This window comes from Callospermophilus lateralis, chromosome 3 (genome assembly GCF_048772815.1).
Source record: "Callospermophilus lateralis isolate mCalLat2 chromosome 3, mCalLat2.hap1, whole genome shotgun sequence".
Lineage (NCBI taxonomy): Eukaryota > Metazoa > Chordata > Mammalia > Rodentia > Sciuridae > Callospermophilus > Callospermophilus lateralis.
In genome coordinates, this window is record NC_135307.1 from 90,189,142 (window position 1) to 90,205,236 (window position 16,095).

The window sequence follows — 16,095 nt, forward strand, 5'->3', positions numbered from 1 at the left end:
TGGAGCATTTGAAATGTGCCTAGGAACTACCTTTTTAATTTTAATTCACTTAGCCACATAGTGGCATTGCCAGAAATGGTGGCACATGCCTATAATCCTGGCAACTCAGGAGGATTGCAAGTTCAATTCCAGTCTGGGCAACCTAGTGAGGCCTTGTCTTAAGATGAATAAATAAAAAGGGATGAGGATGAAGTTTAGTGGTAGAGACCCCTGGGTTCAATCCCCAGTACCTTAAACAAAACAAAACAAAAAAGCCATCACAGTGGCTATACACTAGTTGCTATAGCTATAGAATAATTGATTGGGTCCAAAGTTCTCATCTCTAAATCATTCTAAATTTCTCTATTCCTACATGTTTATTGCCTGGTGGTTAGATGTAATTTCTCAATTTGAAAATGAGTTGATTAGAAAAGGTAAAGGGTCTTTCCTGTTGGGCTGTTTCTGGCCCAGTCCGTGCCCTAAGGATGGGTTAATGCTAAGCTTTCTGCATGTTTATACCTCCCAAAGACTGTTCTTTGCCCAGAAATGCCCTGCATGGGTGTGACCAGGTTGGAGTTGCATCCAAGTTGTTTCAGGAATTGCAACACTATTGGGTGTGGTCCATTAACTTCACTCTCCAGTGGAACTAGGGAAAGCAATGTCACTCTTGTGACTGTAAGTGATCCTATAAACCCCTATGTTTACAAAAGGAGAACTTTCTTACTGTAATCTCTAGTTCAACTATAAGATAGATTTGGTAAAGCCTTACAGCAAAATATACATGGATCATGCATAGTAAAGATATTGGGGTTGGGGATATAGCTCAGTGGTAGAACATTTGATGCGGCCTGGGTTCAATCCTTATCAATGCAAAGAATAATTTAAAAAAAAAACATCTAAAACATAATCTTAAGAGATTTTAATTCATAACATCTGAGCCAGGGGCTGGGGATCTAATTGTTTAGAGAGCACCTGAAGCAGATGTAAAGGGTAAGAATCACTGCTTTGGAGGATTTAAGGAAAATATAAAAATTTGTACAGGGGCTGGGGTTGTGGCTTAGCAGTAAAGTGCTTGCCTAGTACGTGCAGGGTGCTGGTTTTGATCCTCAGCACCACATTAAAAAAAAAAAAAAAGTAATGTGTCCAACTGCAACTAAAAAAAATAAATAAATAAAACTTGTACAAAAACACAGAAGCAATATTTTAGCTATGTTTATAAAAGAATTTACTTTCAGTACATGGATAATACCCAAGCCCTTTCCCATTATATCCAGGGGTGCTATAAGTTTCCTTAGCTGTTACCAAAACTTGTTCTTTCCTTTGGGGAGCTATGAGGCAGATTTACTTATTGAGTTTGTCTAATATCTTCAAAGCTTCTTATCCAAGAAATGATGTAATTTCTCAATTAGTTGATTGAACTAAAGAAGACAAGCCTCTGCTACTTTTCTATTCTCCTGGGCACAGCTGAGGGGGTCTTAGCAGTGGGCCCACAACCTAAAAACTTCAAATATGACAACAATAACAATCCTCAAGAACCTAGAACAGCAGCTCTCTACTTGCCACCATGGCCTCAACTGGTCAGCAAAAGAAAAGCAGATAGTTACACACTAGTTTATAGCTGCTTCGTTCATTTCACTGGAAAGAGGGTCAAGAAGCCTGCTTGACAGCTTCAGCTGCCCCTGTTCTTTTCCTCAAACTCCAGGATGAGACCTTTAATGTGGGACAATTTCTGATGCAGGTACTCACAGCGATGCTTCTCATCTCTATAACCTGGGTACCGCTGCAGAGAAAAAGCATTCTTGTCAAAAACTAAAAACAGTTCTACCTTCTTGCTTTTGTTCTCAGAACTTGTCTTACCTTTCTGAACTTTTTATACTCCTGGACTATCTTATCTTCCAGCACCTGAAACAGAAAATACTATCACTGAGTCCAACATTAAAAGGAAGAAAAATAAAATCAGGAAAGTAACCTCCCTTCTCATTCCACCAAATGATATAGACTGATTTTTCTGCCAAAACAGGTTTGCCTGTCACTTTTCTTAGTCACTGAACAAACAGGCTTATAGGTGATTAGCAATAGGTAACGGCCATTAAGGCTGGAAAGCCAGCCTGGGTCCAGTCCTTACTTTGTGTTCTGGAGTTCCTTGCTGAACTCTCTTGATCTCTGCTCCCAGCTCTATGAATCTTTGGCTTGCGGCCCCAACACGGGCATGGAGGATGCGGTATTCAGTATAATCTCTCTCAAAGTCCTGCTCATAGGCCTGTTGCTGCTCTGTACTTTGGATGGCCCTGTATTGCCTGTCAGGAGAGTTATCGCCTTCAATTTCATTCAAAAGCTCCTGACTTCCAGGGAGCTTATATGTACAGGCTTGATGAAATTACTCACAGGAGGTAATCTGGCACCTCTTCAGGGCTTGGGGATTCAGAGTCTGGGAAGGAAGCAAGAAAACACAAAAGTGACTATAGATCTTTTTTCCACTGTGGTATTTTTACCCTCCTCTCATTAATTCACCTGCTTGAACTAAGGGACTGTGCTCCAACCTAGGGTCTATGTCTTCTTTATCTTCTTGTTCCCAATCTTCTTCCTCTTGTAAGTCCTGACTGGACAGCTCTTGTAGGGGACCTGAAGCTAGAGGCAGAGCTCTGAGCCTCTTTTCTTCTAATTCTTCAGTAGCTTCTGACTCTGGACGTTTCTGTGGAGAAAACAAACAGCAAACCAGGAGATTCCTATTTTGGCTTCTCAATTTAAAAATTTCAGTGGTTTCTGAAAAGTCCTTGCCATTACACATTACCTTGTGCTGACGTTTCCGGCTAGTGGAGGAAGGCAATGCCAGATCCAACTCTCTGTTTGGAAGATGGGTCTGCTTCCTAAGATATTTGAAGAGAATGGGAGAGATGAAGACCAGGGTAGGACCTGGGTCCAGATCTTTTACAGCATTTAAGGGTGGAGATTAGACCAGGGCTTCCCATATTATTCCCACCCTGTGCCAGGTACCTCACTTCCCACTGTGCCATGTGCTCCCTTGAGGATCCTGGCATTGACTGTCCTTGATTGCTTGCCAGTGGATCTGACACCTGGCAGGGAAAGTGGCAGAAGCACTTGACTCCCTCAGCTTCAGGCTTTGCCCCACCTTATCACAAATCCCTTCAGTTTTCTAACCTCACCTCTTCTAGTGCCACCTGTGTCTGTGACACTACATCTCCTTCAAAATAGTCTCCCGTGTTCTGCCAGTTCTCAGGATCTCTGGCATCTTCAGTTAGGTTGTGTTCCTGAACCATTGATGGGGCTGCGATGGAATCCATAGCTGCCCAAATAGTGAGGCGCTCCCTGAGTGGGCCCAGGCAGTGGAGGCAGTTAAGCCCAGATCTGAAAAGAAGTGGTGAGAAAAAACAAGGTGAAGAGTTTTTAAGCACCTCTTCGCATTCCCTTCCCTCTTCCTGCAAATTCTTACCTGCAGCCTTACCTGCCTAAACGCTGGCACACAAGGTCCAAGCCACCGCCAGCGCCCTCCTGGCCACACTGGGACACTATGAAAGAGAAGAGGCAGGACCAACCAGGGCCTGGGAGTCTCAGATACTGGGGTGGAAAAAAGAATAAGCTCCAGGAAGTCAACCCCTCCCCTCCCGCCCACGCCACTCCTCCCGGAGCCAGCCTAAGACTGAAGATGGGTCCCACGGGGCTCGTTAGCACGCCAGGTGCAGCTGAGCCTGAGTTCCCCAAGATACTGAGAAGGCACAGTGTCCCCAACCGCAGCCTCCTGAGACCACAAACCCAGCAGCCCCCTTGTTTCCACTTAGGGTTCAGTTCTCCGAACTTCCTCAGACCGTGACCATTCTCAGCCTCCTGCCCTGACCTCACCTTATTGAAGCCCACTTTTGTGCCCCCTCATCCCGACCTCACTCAACACACCCTGGGCCCGCACTTACCCCTCGGTGGCCTTGGAAAGCAATCACTGGCCGTACCTGCCGGGAGAGCACAGATGTGAGCTGAGCGAAGGTAAGGCAGCGGTTTCACTTGGAGAGGTGGGGAGCATGGAGCTTGCGGAAAACTGCTCCCCTTCCCCAAGTCCCTGCTCCAGTGTGGCGGATTGAGACCTTAAGTCCCGAAGGTAGGGGTACGGAAGAAGGAGCCAGGAGCCGGCCTCACCTGTTGCCGCTGACACTCTTGCAGTGCCCGCAGCGCAGCGTCGTTGAGCCTGAGCAGTAAGAGGCTGGTCCGGGCAGCAGGGGAGAAGCAAAGCCGAAGCTTCCCATTCAAATGTTCCTGAGGTCCCTCCATGGAGGCGAGGTCGAGCCCAAGTAGAACGAGGTCCACAAGCGAGAGCTACCACTGCCACCTCCGTTGTGCAGGGCTAGGCGGGCACGCCAGGTAGCTCAGGTCTGCCCCGCCTTCCGCCAGAACCCCGCCTCCCTTCCCCACCCAGCCGACTGGGCGGTGCCTTGATCTCCTGGGGACCCCAATCCCCATGGTTTCCTCTTATATTGATCTAGGCCTTACTGGAGCTTTCAGAAAGGCTAGTCAGTTCTGGGGAGAGTCTGTGGCCAGATGCGGTCTGATCTCATCCAGAATTCTCAATTTCTCCAGCCACCCTGAACTCAGAGTTGCGGTCTCTTAAGTGAAAACGGAACTTGCAACCCCTTGAGGCTTTCAGCCATAGAGCGGGAAAGATAGCTTGGTTGGTAGGCGGGTTCAACCATTGTTGTTTCTCACGTCGAGAGCGTCAGAAACCCAGGAGCCGAAGTGGGAACTGGTGCGGCGCTTTTGCTTTTTCCAGCCTGCTTTTGCAGATCCGAAGCCACTTTCTACTGTAGGCCAGAGAAGCTATAAGGCCCAATGGGAGTAGTGATAGCGATGAAGCCTGGCTGTCATAGGCTGGAGCGCCGCATCGGTGGGCAGGGATGTGGGGCGTGGGTGGTGGCAGGAGAGTTGCAAGGCAAAGGAGAGCCTGAACTCAGTCCCTGGGTCACCTCTTGGCCTAAACACACTTGAGAGGGATCAGGTCAACTGGCTCATTCCTTCCGGAAGTGCCTTGAAGTTGCCAGGCATTTTGGAGATGCAGATTCTGGTGCAGTGAGACACCAGGATCAATCTCAGGTTAGCCCTCCAGTTGTCCCTATTTGGTGTCCCAAGAGCCATGATGTTGTCCTTTTTCCTAACAAGAATCTGTTAAATCCTTGGACCTGCATAATTCCAGGTGACCCAAATGCTCTTCACCCCAAATCAAATCACCTATACATCAGGTAAAAGCTCAGTAAACCTAGCCACTGGGGAGGCTGAGTTCAAGGTTAGCCTGGCAACTTAGCAAGACCCTGTCTCAAAATATAAAATTAAAAAGGGCTAGGACATAGCAGTGGTAGAGTAACCCATGTATAGTGTATGTAAATTATACCTCAATAAAGTTGATCTTTAAATTTGTGCAATAAACTACCAACTCCAACCACAAAAACATTTACCTACCCATCAGGCCTCTCTGCTTCTCTGGGGACAATTTGCTAATTTGACAAACATTGTGGTATAAGTAAAACTAATCTCCTAGGCTGCTTTTTCTTCTCAAATGACATCTGTGACCCTTTTTTATTAATTTTTTTTTATTTGTTCTAATTAGTTATACATGACAGCAGAGTGCATTTCAATTCATTGTACACAAATGAAGCAAAACTTTTATTTCTCTGGTTGTATACAATGTTGCATCCACCATATGTGCAGTTATATATGTACCTAGGATAATGATGTCCACCTCATTCCACCTTCTTTCTTGGCCCCATAACCTCTCCGCTCCCCTTACTCTCCTCTGCCCAATCCAAAATTCCTCCATTCTCCCCATGCCCTACGCATTATGGATCAGCTTCTACTTATCAGAAAGAACATTTGGCCTTTGCTTTTTGGAACTGGCTTACTTCACTTAGCTTAATATTCTACAACTCCATCCATTTACCTGCAAATGCCATAGTTATTCTCTTTTAATGCTGAGTAATATTCCATTGAGTATATCTACCACAGTTTCTTTATCCATTCATCTGTTGAAGGGCATCTAGGTTGATTCCAGTTTAGCTATTGTGAGTTGAGCTTCTATGAACATTGATGTGGCTGTGTCACTTTAGTATGCTGATTGAAGTCCTTTGGGTATAGACCAAAGAGTGGGATAGCTTGGTCAAATGGAGGTTCCATTCCAGGTTTTCTAAGGAATCTCCATACGGCTTTTCAGATTGGTTTCACCAATTTGCAGTGCCACCAGCAATGTATGACTGTACCTTTTTTCCTGCATCCTTGCCAACACTTATTATTGCTTATTGCTTATATTCTTTTTTTTTTCTTTTCTCTTTTTTCCTTTTTTTTTTTTTTTTTTTTTTTTGGTATCAGGTATTGAACTCAAGAGCACTTGACCACTGAGCCACATCCCATTTTAGAGACAAGGTCCCACTGAGCTGCTTAGCACCTTGCCTCTGCTGAGGCTGGCTTTCAACTCATAAACCTTCTGTCTCAGCCTCCTGAGCTGCTGGGATTACAGGCATGCACCACCATGCCTGGCTCTGCTGGTATTCTTGATAATTGCCATTCTGATTGGAGTGAGATGAAATCTTAGAGTAGTTTATTTTATTTTATTGTGTGTGTACGTGTGTGTGTGTGTGTGTGTGTTTGTTTTTTGTTGCTGGGGATTGAACCCAGGACCTTGTGCATGAAGACAGGCATTCTACTAACTAAGCTATATCCCCAGCCCCTTAGAGTAATTTTGATTTGCATTTCTCTAATTACTAGAGAAGTTGAACATTTTTTTTTCATGTATTTGTTGATTTATTGTGTATCTTCTTCTGAGAAGTGTCTGTTCAGTTACTTAGCCCATTTATTCATCTGTGACCTGTTGTAAGATTTTCCTCCATTTTAAACTCAAAAGAGAAACTAGAATGGTGAAAAATTGGGGAGAAACTGAACATAGTGGTATATGCCTTATAGATCCATTACTAAGACTGAAGTAGAAGGATTATTTGAACCCAGGAGTTCAAGACCAGCCTAAGAAACATAGTGAGAAAAACCAATCTCAAAAAAAACCTTTTTTTTTTTTTTTCAGAAGAACGGGTAACAGGGGAAGATCTTTCCAGAAGGAAGGAAGATAGGGATCTAACATTTATTGGGTGATCATTATGGGTCAGAACTTTGTGTTTTGTTTTGTTTTGTTTTGTTTTGTTGTTTTTGGTACCAGATATTGAACCCAGGGGCACTTAAAACTGAGCCACATCCCCCCCCCCCCCGCCCTGCTTTGTATTTTATTTAGAGACAGGGTCTCATTGAGATGCTTAGGGCCCCACTAAATTGCTGAGCCTGGCTTTGAATTTTCGATCCTCCTGCCTCAGCCTCCTAAGTCACTGGGATTATAGGCATGGTCCACAGCACAGGACTTTGTTATTTAATCCTTATGATAACTTTTTAGTGTAGGTATTAATATTCATTCATTCAACACTTATTTATTGAGCACTTACTCTATATCAAGCATTGTAGTAGAGACTTATAATACATCACTGAACAGATTCTTGACTTGGGAAAGCTTGCATTTTAGAACAGTAAGAAACACTAGAAATAAACATAATAAATATAGCAAAGCCCTAAGCAATTTAGGGATACTCTGTCTCAAAAAAATAAAAAGGGCAGGGGATATGCCTCAGTGGTTAAGTGCCCCTGGGTTCAATCTCCAGTACCAAAAAGCAAACAAAACGAAATGTGAGTTAATTATTAAACTTAACAAGAGCACTTTTGGTAAAATGGTGGATGAAAGCTTGATTGGAGTACGGTTAAAGAGAATAGTAAATGCCTACAATCCCAGCCGCTTGGGAGGAGGAGGCAGGAGGATCACAAGTTCAAAGCCAGCTTCAGCAATTTAGTAAGGCACTAAGCAACTTAGTGAGGCCCTGTCTCCAAATAAAATACAAAATAGGGCTGGGGATGTGGATTAATGGTCAAATGCCCCTGAGTTCAATCCCTGGTAACTCCCCAGCCCCCCAAAAAGAAAAGGTTTTAATTAGGGAGAAATAGCATGTTTATATGCTGATGAAGTTATTTTGGAACTATCTCAAAGTCTCTGATGATGGAGGAGAGAGGAAGTTTGCTAGAATGGTGTCCTTGAGTAGTCTAGAAGGGATGGGATCTACTCAGGACTATCATTAGGTAGGAGTATGAGCAGTTCATCTGCGACAACAGGCAGAGAAAGTGGATGCAGATGCAGAGCTTGGTAGATGTGAGAGTCTATGGAAATTCTTTCCTAAGACATCCATTTTCTCAGTGAATTAGGAAGCATCTGTGAGAAAGAATGAAAATGGAGTGATGGAGGCTGGGGATAAGAAAATAGTATGAAAAAATTGCCTACAAGTGTGAGAGAGTGAATGAGTTAGGATGTATCAAACACCAAGGACTGATGATAAAAAGAGTAAAAGTTAGAAAAGCTAAATGATTTAACTTAAGGTTGCAAAGCAGAGGTTCTTCTAAAGCTGAGCCTGTGGGCCATAGAACTTAGGAAATCTGTGAACTTGGAAGGGAAAAAGAAAGTTACAACTTTGTTTTCACTAACCTCTAGCAGAAATTTAGCATCTCCTTTGATTATTAATGTAGGCAATAAACCACGGGTACTGGCAATGTCAGATAGTTTGACTGGATCACTTCATTATGTGACTCATTATCCAAGCCTTTTCCTGTCTCCTGGGTCTTGGCATATGCTGTTCCTTTTGTCTGTATTTGATTAAAATACATTTGATGCCAGGTACAGTGGCCCACACCTATAATCTCAGCAACTCAGGAAAGTGAGACAGGATTGCAAGTTTGAAGCTAATTTACACAATTTAGGGAGACCCTGTCTCAAAAAAATTTTAAAAAGGACTGGAACCAGATGTGGTGGCACAAAACCTGTAATCTTAGTGGTTTGGGAGGCTGAAGCAGGAGGATTGCAAGTTCAAGCAACTTAGACCTGTCTCAAAATAAAACAAAAAGGGCTGAGAATGTGGTTCTGTGTTTAAGTGCCTCTGGGTTCCATCCCTGATACTATAAATAAATAAATAAATAAATAAATAAGATGCATTTGGATGAAATAACAGAAACCTGATACAAGGCTTCTTAAACAAAGAACACAATGGTTCCCATAGCAGGAAGCTCAGAATAGAAGGAATGCTACAGTTGATATATCCAGTAGCGCGACTACATTATTAAGGACTAAGATTTCAGCAAGCATGGAGGAACACATCTATAATCCCAGGTTCTCTGGAGACTGAGGCAGAAGGATTTCGAGTTCAAGGATAGCCTGGGCAACTTTGCAAAACCCTGTCTCAAAAAAAAAAAAAAAAAAAAAAAAGTACTGGGGAATGTGGCTCAGTGGTTGAATGAACATGTACACAATAACTAGTTTTGGTGGTGGGATATCAGGGCGGTGGGGGGGACTTTTTCCTCTCCTATTATTCTTTTTTTTTTTTTTTTAAGAGAGAGAGAGAGGGAGAGAGAGAGAGAGAGAGAGAGAGAGAGAGAGAGAGAGAGAGATATTTCAATATTCATTCTTTAGTTTTCAGCGGACACAACATCTTTGTTTGTATGTGGTGCTGAGGATCGAACCCGGGCCGCACGCATGCCAGGCGAGCGGGCCACCACTTGAGCCACATCCCCAGCCCCTCTCCTATTATTCTTTATACTTACGTCTTTGTTACTCTTTTTTTTTTTTTTTTTAGTTGTTGATGGAGCTTTATTTTATTTATATGTGGTGCTGAGAATCAAACCCAGTACCTCACACGTGCTAGGCAAGTGCTCTATCACTGAGCCACAACCCCAGCTCCTCTTTGTTACTCTTAACACTTGATTGAAGTTATAATTATACATTGGTTCCTTCCTTCCTTCCTTCCTTCCTTCCTTCCTTCCTTTGGTGGATACAATGTCTTTATTTTACTTTATGTGGTGCTGAGGTTTGAACCCAGTGCTTCATGCATGCTAGGCAAACACTCTACCTCTGAGCCACAACCCCAGTCCTTGATTGGTTTCTTTACTTGTGAATTGTCTCTTACACTAAAATGTTGACTACATGAGATCCGAGACCATGTTTATTTTGTTCACTATTTTATATATACATAGTCGTTAGAATAATGTCTGGCAAATAACGATCACATACTTAATAGTTGATGAAGAAATAAATGAACCCAAGAGTAAATAATACATTTTCTTTATCCACTCCTCATACAGTCTTTCACAGAATTGCCAAATATAGTTTGAACCTGCCAAAAGAAATATATTTTTGCTATTTCTGTTGCCACCATCCCAGCCCACAGCTATCTTGTCTTACTTGATGTTATATACATATTTTATCTAATTTCCTCCTCTTTGGGAAACAAATTTCACCCCCCCCTTTTTTTTAAAATAAAACCTATTATTTCTCTCCTATGGGAGGACAATGGCCAGCGTCTCATTAAGGGCTTCTTCTTCCTACCCAGGATAATCCAAGCCACGCTAAGATTTACAATTCTAAATAATTAGTAAATAACAAAGCACAAATACTCAGAAACATTTACAGAAAGCAAAGACCCTGGTAGATTTGGTCCACATGGGTTCTGGAACTAGACAAAGAACAAAATGGCTCAGGTGGTTTACTTAAGGGGGTACATCAAAGGCAGGGATAAGGTTTCAATGGTGGAGTCTTGCTTCATGATATCTTGCAGTCAGCAGGTTGAGTGGCATCTTGGCAGGTCACACCCATCTCAGGTGATGTGTGGGATCTTTGGCAGAATTTGTGGGGGAAGTTCACCTGCATCAGGTGGTCAATACCTGTGGGGGGTGCCAGGGGGAGTTCCCAGTACCAGATTTATCCCCTCAGGATGCTACTATGTGCAATGGTTCACACACAGCCCACTGATAGCTTGTGACTCTCTCTCCCATACTAGTAAAATAATTCTGGTCTTATGGTATTCTGGTGGGGACTGATGTTATTAAGTCTTGCCTCATACCTCCCTCCCCCCCACAAGGGTAGGCATCTGACCCATTGGATCCCTGTCTTGGGATATTAACCACTGAACCTAAGACTCAGACCCTCCATCTTGGACAAGTTGTGAGATGTAAGGACAGGTACTATTGATTGCCATTTCCTATTATGTCAAAGAATCTGGGTCTGAGAAAATAAAAACAAGAGACATGGCCAAGCACTATGGTGCACACTTATAATTCCAGTGATTCAGGAGGCAGGAAGATCATAAGTTCCAGGCCAGCCTCAGCAATTTAGTGAGGCCCTAAGCAACTTAGCAAGATCCTGTCTCAAAATAAAAAATGGAAGAGGCTGGGGATGAGGCTCAATGGATAAGGGCCATTGGGTTAAATTCCTAGTGTCACAAACATGCATACACAGACACATATTCACAAATTAAGGTCTACAGAGTCTACTCCCTTCATAAAAGTATCAGTACTATTCAGTTACTTCATATTAGGACATGTAGAAGAAAAAAAGAGTGTCTTCTTTTAAATTACACTGAAATCTGATCTGGTCCAGAGAGGTGGCACATGCCTGTAATCCCAGAAATTCTGAGGCTGAGTCAGGAGAATGGCAATTTTGCAAAACCCTCAGTAACTCTGCAAGACCTTGTCTCAACCTCCCGCCAAAACAACAAAACAAAACAAAAACCCACCACTGGGTTCAATTCCCAGTACCAAATTATACTCACATCCATTTTTTAATGGGTAATTATGCTGTGCATCCTGTGAAATATTTTGAATATCATCCTTGCATAGAATCTATTTTTTCCTTTAAAGCAATTATCAAATCAATTTGCATACACACAGAGATTAAACAAAGAAAGAAAGGAAGATAGAGAGGAAGAGAGAAGGGGGAAAGCATTTAAGTCTTTTCTACTATATGTTCCAGTGTGCAGAGATAGACATTTTGTTCAACATTGTATATCTAATACCTAATTGGCACATAGTTGGTGCACAATAAATATTTGTTGAAAGAATCTCTAATAATACCTCCTGGAAAAATTAGACTGAAGGTGAGGCTCCAGGCTAGGTTCTTTCTTTTATTGTATATTTGTGGCTCTGGGGGTGGAATGCCTTGCCTTGTGCATGCTAGGTAACTGCTCTATTATTGAACTACACCCCCAGCCTACAAGCTGGGTTCTGACAGGATTGAAAATATATTGGAGCCAGGTGTGGTGGCACATATCTGTAATCCCAGCAACCTGGGAGACTGAAGTAGAAGGATAGCCAAGTTTGAAGCCAACCTCAACAATTTAGTGAGATCCTCCTCAACCAGACCCTGTCTCAAAATAAAAAATAAAAAGTTCTGGGGTTGTAGCTCAGAAGTAAAGCATCCCTGGGTTCAGTTTCTAGGAAGAAGAAGAAGGAGAAGGAGAAGGAGGAGGAGGAGGAGGAGGAGGAGGAGGAGGAGGAGGAGGAGGAGGAATAAACAAATAAGTAAATGAAAGAGTCTAGGGTGCAGTGCAGTGAATTGATAAGAAAAGCCTGGGCTAGGTGCCGTGGCACACATCTGTAAGCTCAGCAGATTGGGAGGCTGAGACAGGAGGATTGTAAATTCAAAACCAGCCTCACCAATGGTGAGGTGCTAAGCAACTCAGTGGGACCCTGTCTCTAAATAAAATATAAAATAGGGTTGGGGGTGTGGCTCAGTGGATTGAGTGCTCTTGAGTAGTTCATTCCTCACCCACCCACTCCCACCAAAAAAAAAAAAAAAAAAATGGTTACAGGGCTGTTTCACTCTTTCACCTATCTGAGCTGCTGAAAGTGACAAGGAGGCAGCAGGTGCCAAAGAGGACTTGTTTCCTCATTCCACACTATTCAACTCATCTCTCTAGCTGGTGTACTTTTTCCCAATGGGGCTGGTTCTGTGGTCTCTCTCTACAAATGAAGGTGAGGGTACCCACGCAGCTTGGTGCGACTGGGGAATTGGAGACTGGGAAGCCAGATAGTTCATTCTTATGTGTTGTGGTCAGACTGTTGCTGGTGATACCCTTAGGTTTACCCTTCAAGTCCAGTTTTCTCTTCTTCCTTATACTTATTATCTCTAATTTATTCTCTAACTCTGTACCCTGTACTAAGTTTATTATATTATTTTATTTTATTTATTGGTATTGGTGATTGAAGCCAGTAGTGTTCTACTACTGAGCTACATCCCCAGCCCTTTTTATTTTTATTTTTTGAGACAGGATTTTCCTAAGTTGCCCAGGCTAGCCTTGAATTCATGATCCTCCTGCCTCAGCCTTCTAAGTAGCTGAGATTACAGGTGTGCATCACTGCCACAAAGTCTGGCTTCATTTATATTTGGTACTGAGGATTTGGTATTGGGCACTTTACCACTGACATCCCCCCACCTTTTTTTTTGTTTGTTTTTTTTGGCACAGAGATTGAATCCAGGACCACTTAACCACTGAGCCCATCTCTAGCCCTTTTATTTTTTATTTTGAGACAGGATCCCACTAATTTTCATAAAGTCTGATTAAGTTGCTGAGGTTGGCCTTGAACCTGTATTCCTCCTGCCTCAGCCTCCCTAGTTTCTGGGATTACAGCTGTGTGCCACCATGCCTGACTATTAGATATGTGCCAGAGATTTATAGGGCAGGGTCTGATGGATAAAGGGGGAAGGTTGGTGCAGGATGGAAAGATTGGGTGGGAAGAGTAGCAGACAGCCCTACAGTTCTGAGAAACCAGGTGAATGGGTGAATCTCATGAGCAAAAGTTGCTCATTACAAGGATTTAGTGTCTAGTGAGAACCATCTTTGTGCTCAGATAAAACCTGGGGGATTTTGCTGCTTCAGAAGCAACCATCTCCAGTCTCCTTCTCTCCTGGGAGTGGGGTGGATACATTATATCCACTCCCTACACAATTACACAGTATAACTCTGAAATGACCAGGCAGGTTTTTTTTTTTTTTTTTTTTTTTTTTTTTTTTTAATGACCTGGGATAAACCAGAGGTTTATCCATTGAGTCACATCATCAGCCCTTTTTATTTTTTATTTCGAAACAGAGTCTTGCTAGGTTGCCTAGGGCCCTGCTAAGTTGCTGAGGCTGGTGTTGAACTTGTGATTCTCCTCAGGCAGGAACTCTTGAAGGAGGTCAGGCATTCTTATTTCACAGGAGAAATAGAGGTACAAAGAAGGTAAGTCACTTACCCAAGTTCTCATGGCTAATAAGTGGCAGTGCTGATGCCAAAGACGGTTTGATCCCAAAGCCCACTCTCTGGCCATTAGGCAAGAGATGACTTGTTTTTTAGGGAGACCTGCTATCTATGTTCAGGCTCTGGAATTGGGCACATCTACAAGTAACTTGTTGCTCTGCTACATGTCAGCTGTGGCCTTAACTATAGTGGGGAGTCACCCTAGGTATTTATTTATTATTGAGATGAAGTCTTTTTTTAAAATATTTTTTTAGTTGTTGATGGACCTTTATTTTATTTATTTGTATGTGGTGCTGAGAATCAAACCCAGTGCCTCACACATGCTAGGCAAGCACTCTACTGCTGAGCCACAACTCCAGCCCCCAAGATGAAGTTTTATTATGTTGCTAAGACTAGCCTTGAACTCCTGAGCTAAGCTATTTTCCTGCCTCAGCCTCCTAAGAGAGGATCACAGGTGTTTGCCACCGCTCCAGGCTCTGCAGATACTGAGTTCAAATGCAGGTATTTGCTCTCACCTCATTCTGGAGTATATGTCTCTAATGGTTCTTTCCTGTCATCCCAACCCATCTAAATTTTTTTCTAAGCCTTTTTTTTTTTTTTTTTTGAGAGAGAGTGAGGAGAGAGAGAGAGAGAGAGAGAGAGAGGGGGGGGGGGGAGGGGGAGGGAGAGAATATTTCAACATTTTATTTCTCAGCCTTTGGCAGACACAACATCTTTGTATGTGGTGCTGAGGATCGAACCCGGGCCGCACGCATGCCAAACGGGCGCGTACCACTTGAGCCACATTCCCAGCCCTTTTTCTAAGCTTTAAGATCTCTGCTTCAAGACCTGTGTCCTACAGTTTTCCAGGGTCTCCTATAATTCCTTCAGTTTAGCCTCCCTACAGTGCAGAGATTTCAAACAGTTTAGTTTTTCCTTCTTTCTCCCCATGTTCTTTTAAGTAGCCAAAAACTAGGCCCCTGAACTGGGCATGAGTGTGGTAAAGCCATTGCTTGAGCAAAGTGGGGAAAAGAGAAACACCTCCACATTTTTGTTGTAACCCCTTATTACTATAGTTTGAGAAAAGGGAAAAAATAGAGACTGGGGGGGGGTGGAAAGGACTGATCTTTTTACTCAAAGTCTGAATCTTCCTCTGAGGTCTGTGAGGGAGTAGATTAAGTCATGGATAGAAAGGCATGTTATTTATCTATTGCTCCATAAAAATAATAAAACTTAGTGACTTAAGGTTACCAAATTTTATTATACCACATTTTTTGTGGATTAGGAACTCAGAAGAGGCCTACTGGGTGATTCTGGCACATGGGGGTCCTCACATGAGGTTGCAGCCATCTAAGGTTTGCCTGGGGCTAGAGAATCCACTTCCAAGTTCACACATGTGTGTATTAGCAAGAGGCCTTAGTTTCTCCCCACAAAGCTATTGATTTGAGGCCTCAGTTCTTCATCACTGGGAAGAACATCATGACATGTCAGCTGGCTGTCCTGAGAACCAGAGATTAAAGAGAAAGAGTAGAGCAGAAGCCATGATATCTTTTATGATCTAGCATTGGAATTGACACACCATTCCTTTCGACATATTCTATCAGTTATGTAGACCACCTCAGGGTGGGAGGATACCACACAAGAGTGTGACTATCACAAGGAAGAGATCACTGGGAGTCATCTCAGAGACTAGCTACCACAGGAGCAGAAGGACCTGAAAAAGGAAGAGGAGCTGGGCATGGTGCATATCAGTAATCCCAGCAGCTGAGGCAGGAGGTTGCAGGTTCAAGGTCAGTCTCAGCAATTTAGCAAGATTTTGTCTTTAAAAAAAAAAAAAAAAAAAAAGGCAGGTTCCAGATTCAGAACCTTTGACAATGACATTTTTTAAAAATGTTTTTTATAGTAGATGGACACAGTATCTTTATTTAATTTTTATGTGATGCTGAGGATCAAACCCAGTGCCTCACACCTAGGCAAGCACTCTACCACTGAGCTATATCCC

At 43.0% G+C, this 16,095-nt stretch overlaps 1 protein-coding gene across 1 annotated transcript; it reads right to left on the reverse strand.

Moving 5' to 3' along the window:
* Positions 1–1,380: 1,380 nt before the first annotated feature.
* Positions 1,381–4,286, reverse strand: Ell3 (elongation factor for RNA polymerase II 3). The gene is made up of 11 exons (XM_076848515.2): positions 4,126–4,286; positions 3,906–3,941; positions 3,443–3,555; positions 3,144–3,345; positions 2,974–3,053; positions 2,771–2,846; positions 2,491–2,671; positions 2,365–2,407; positions 2,105–2,276; positions 1,837–1,881; positions 1,381–1,759 (listed from the first exon to the last, which is right to left on the reverse strand). The coding sequence occupies exons 1-11, from the start codon at positions 4,255–4,257 to the stop codon at positions 1,649–1,651; spliced, it is 1,191 nt and encodes a 396-aa protein (XP_076704630.1). The 5' UTR covers positions 4,258–4,286; the 3' UTR covers positions 1,381–1,648.
* Between the last annotated feature and the right edge of the window lie 11,809 nt (positions 4,287–16,095).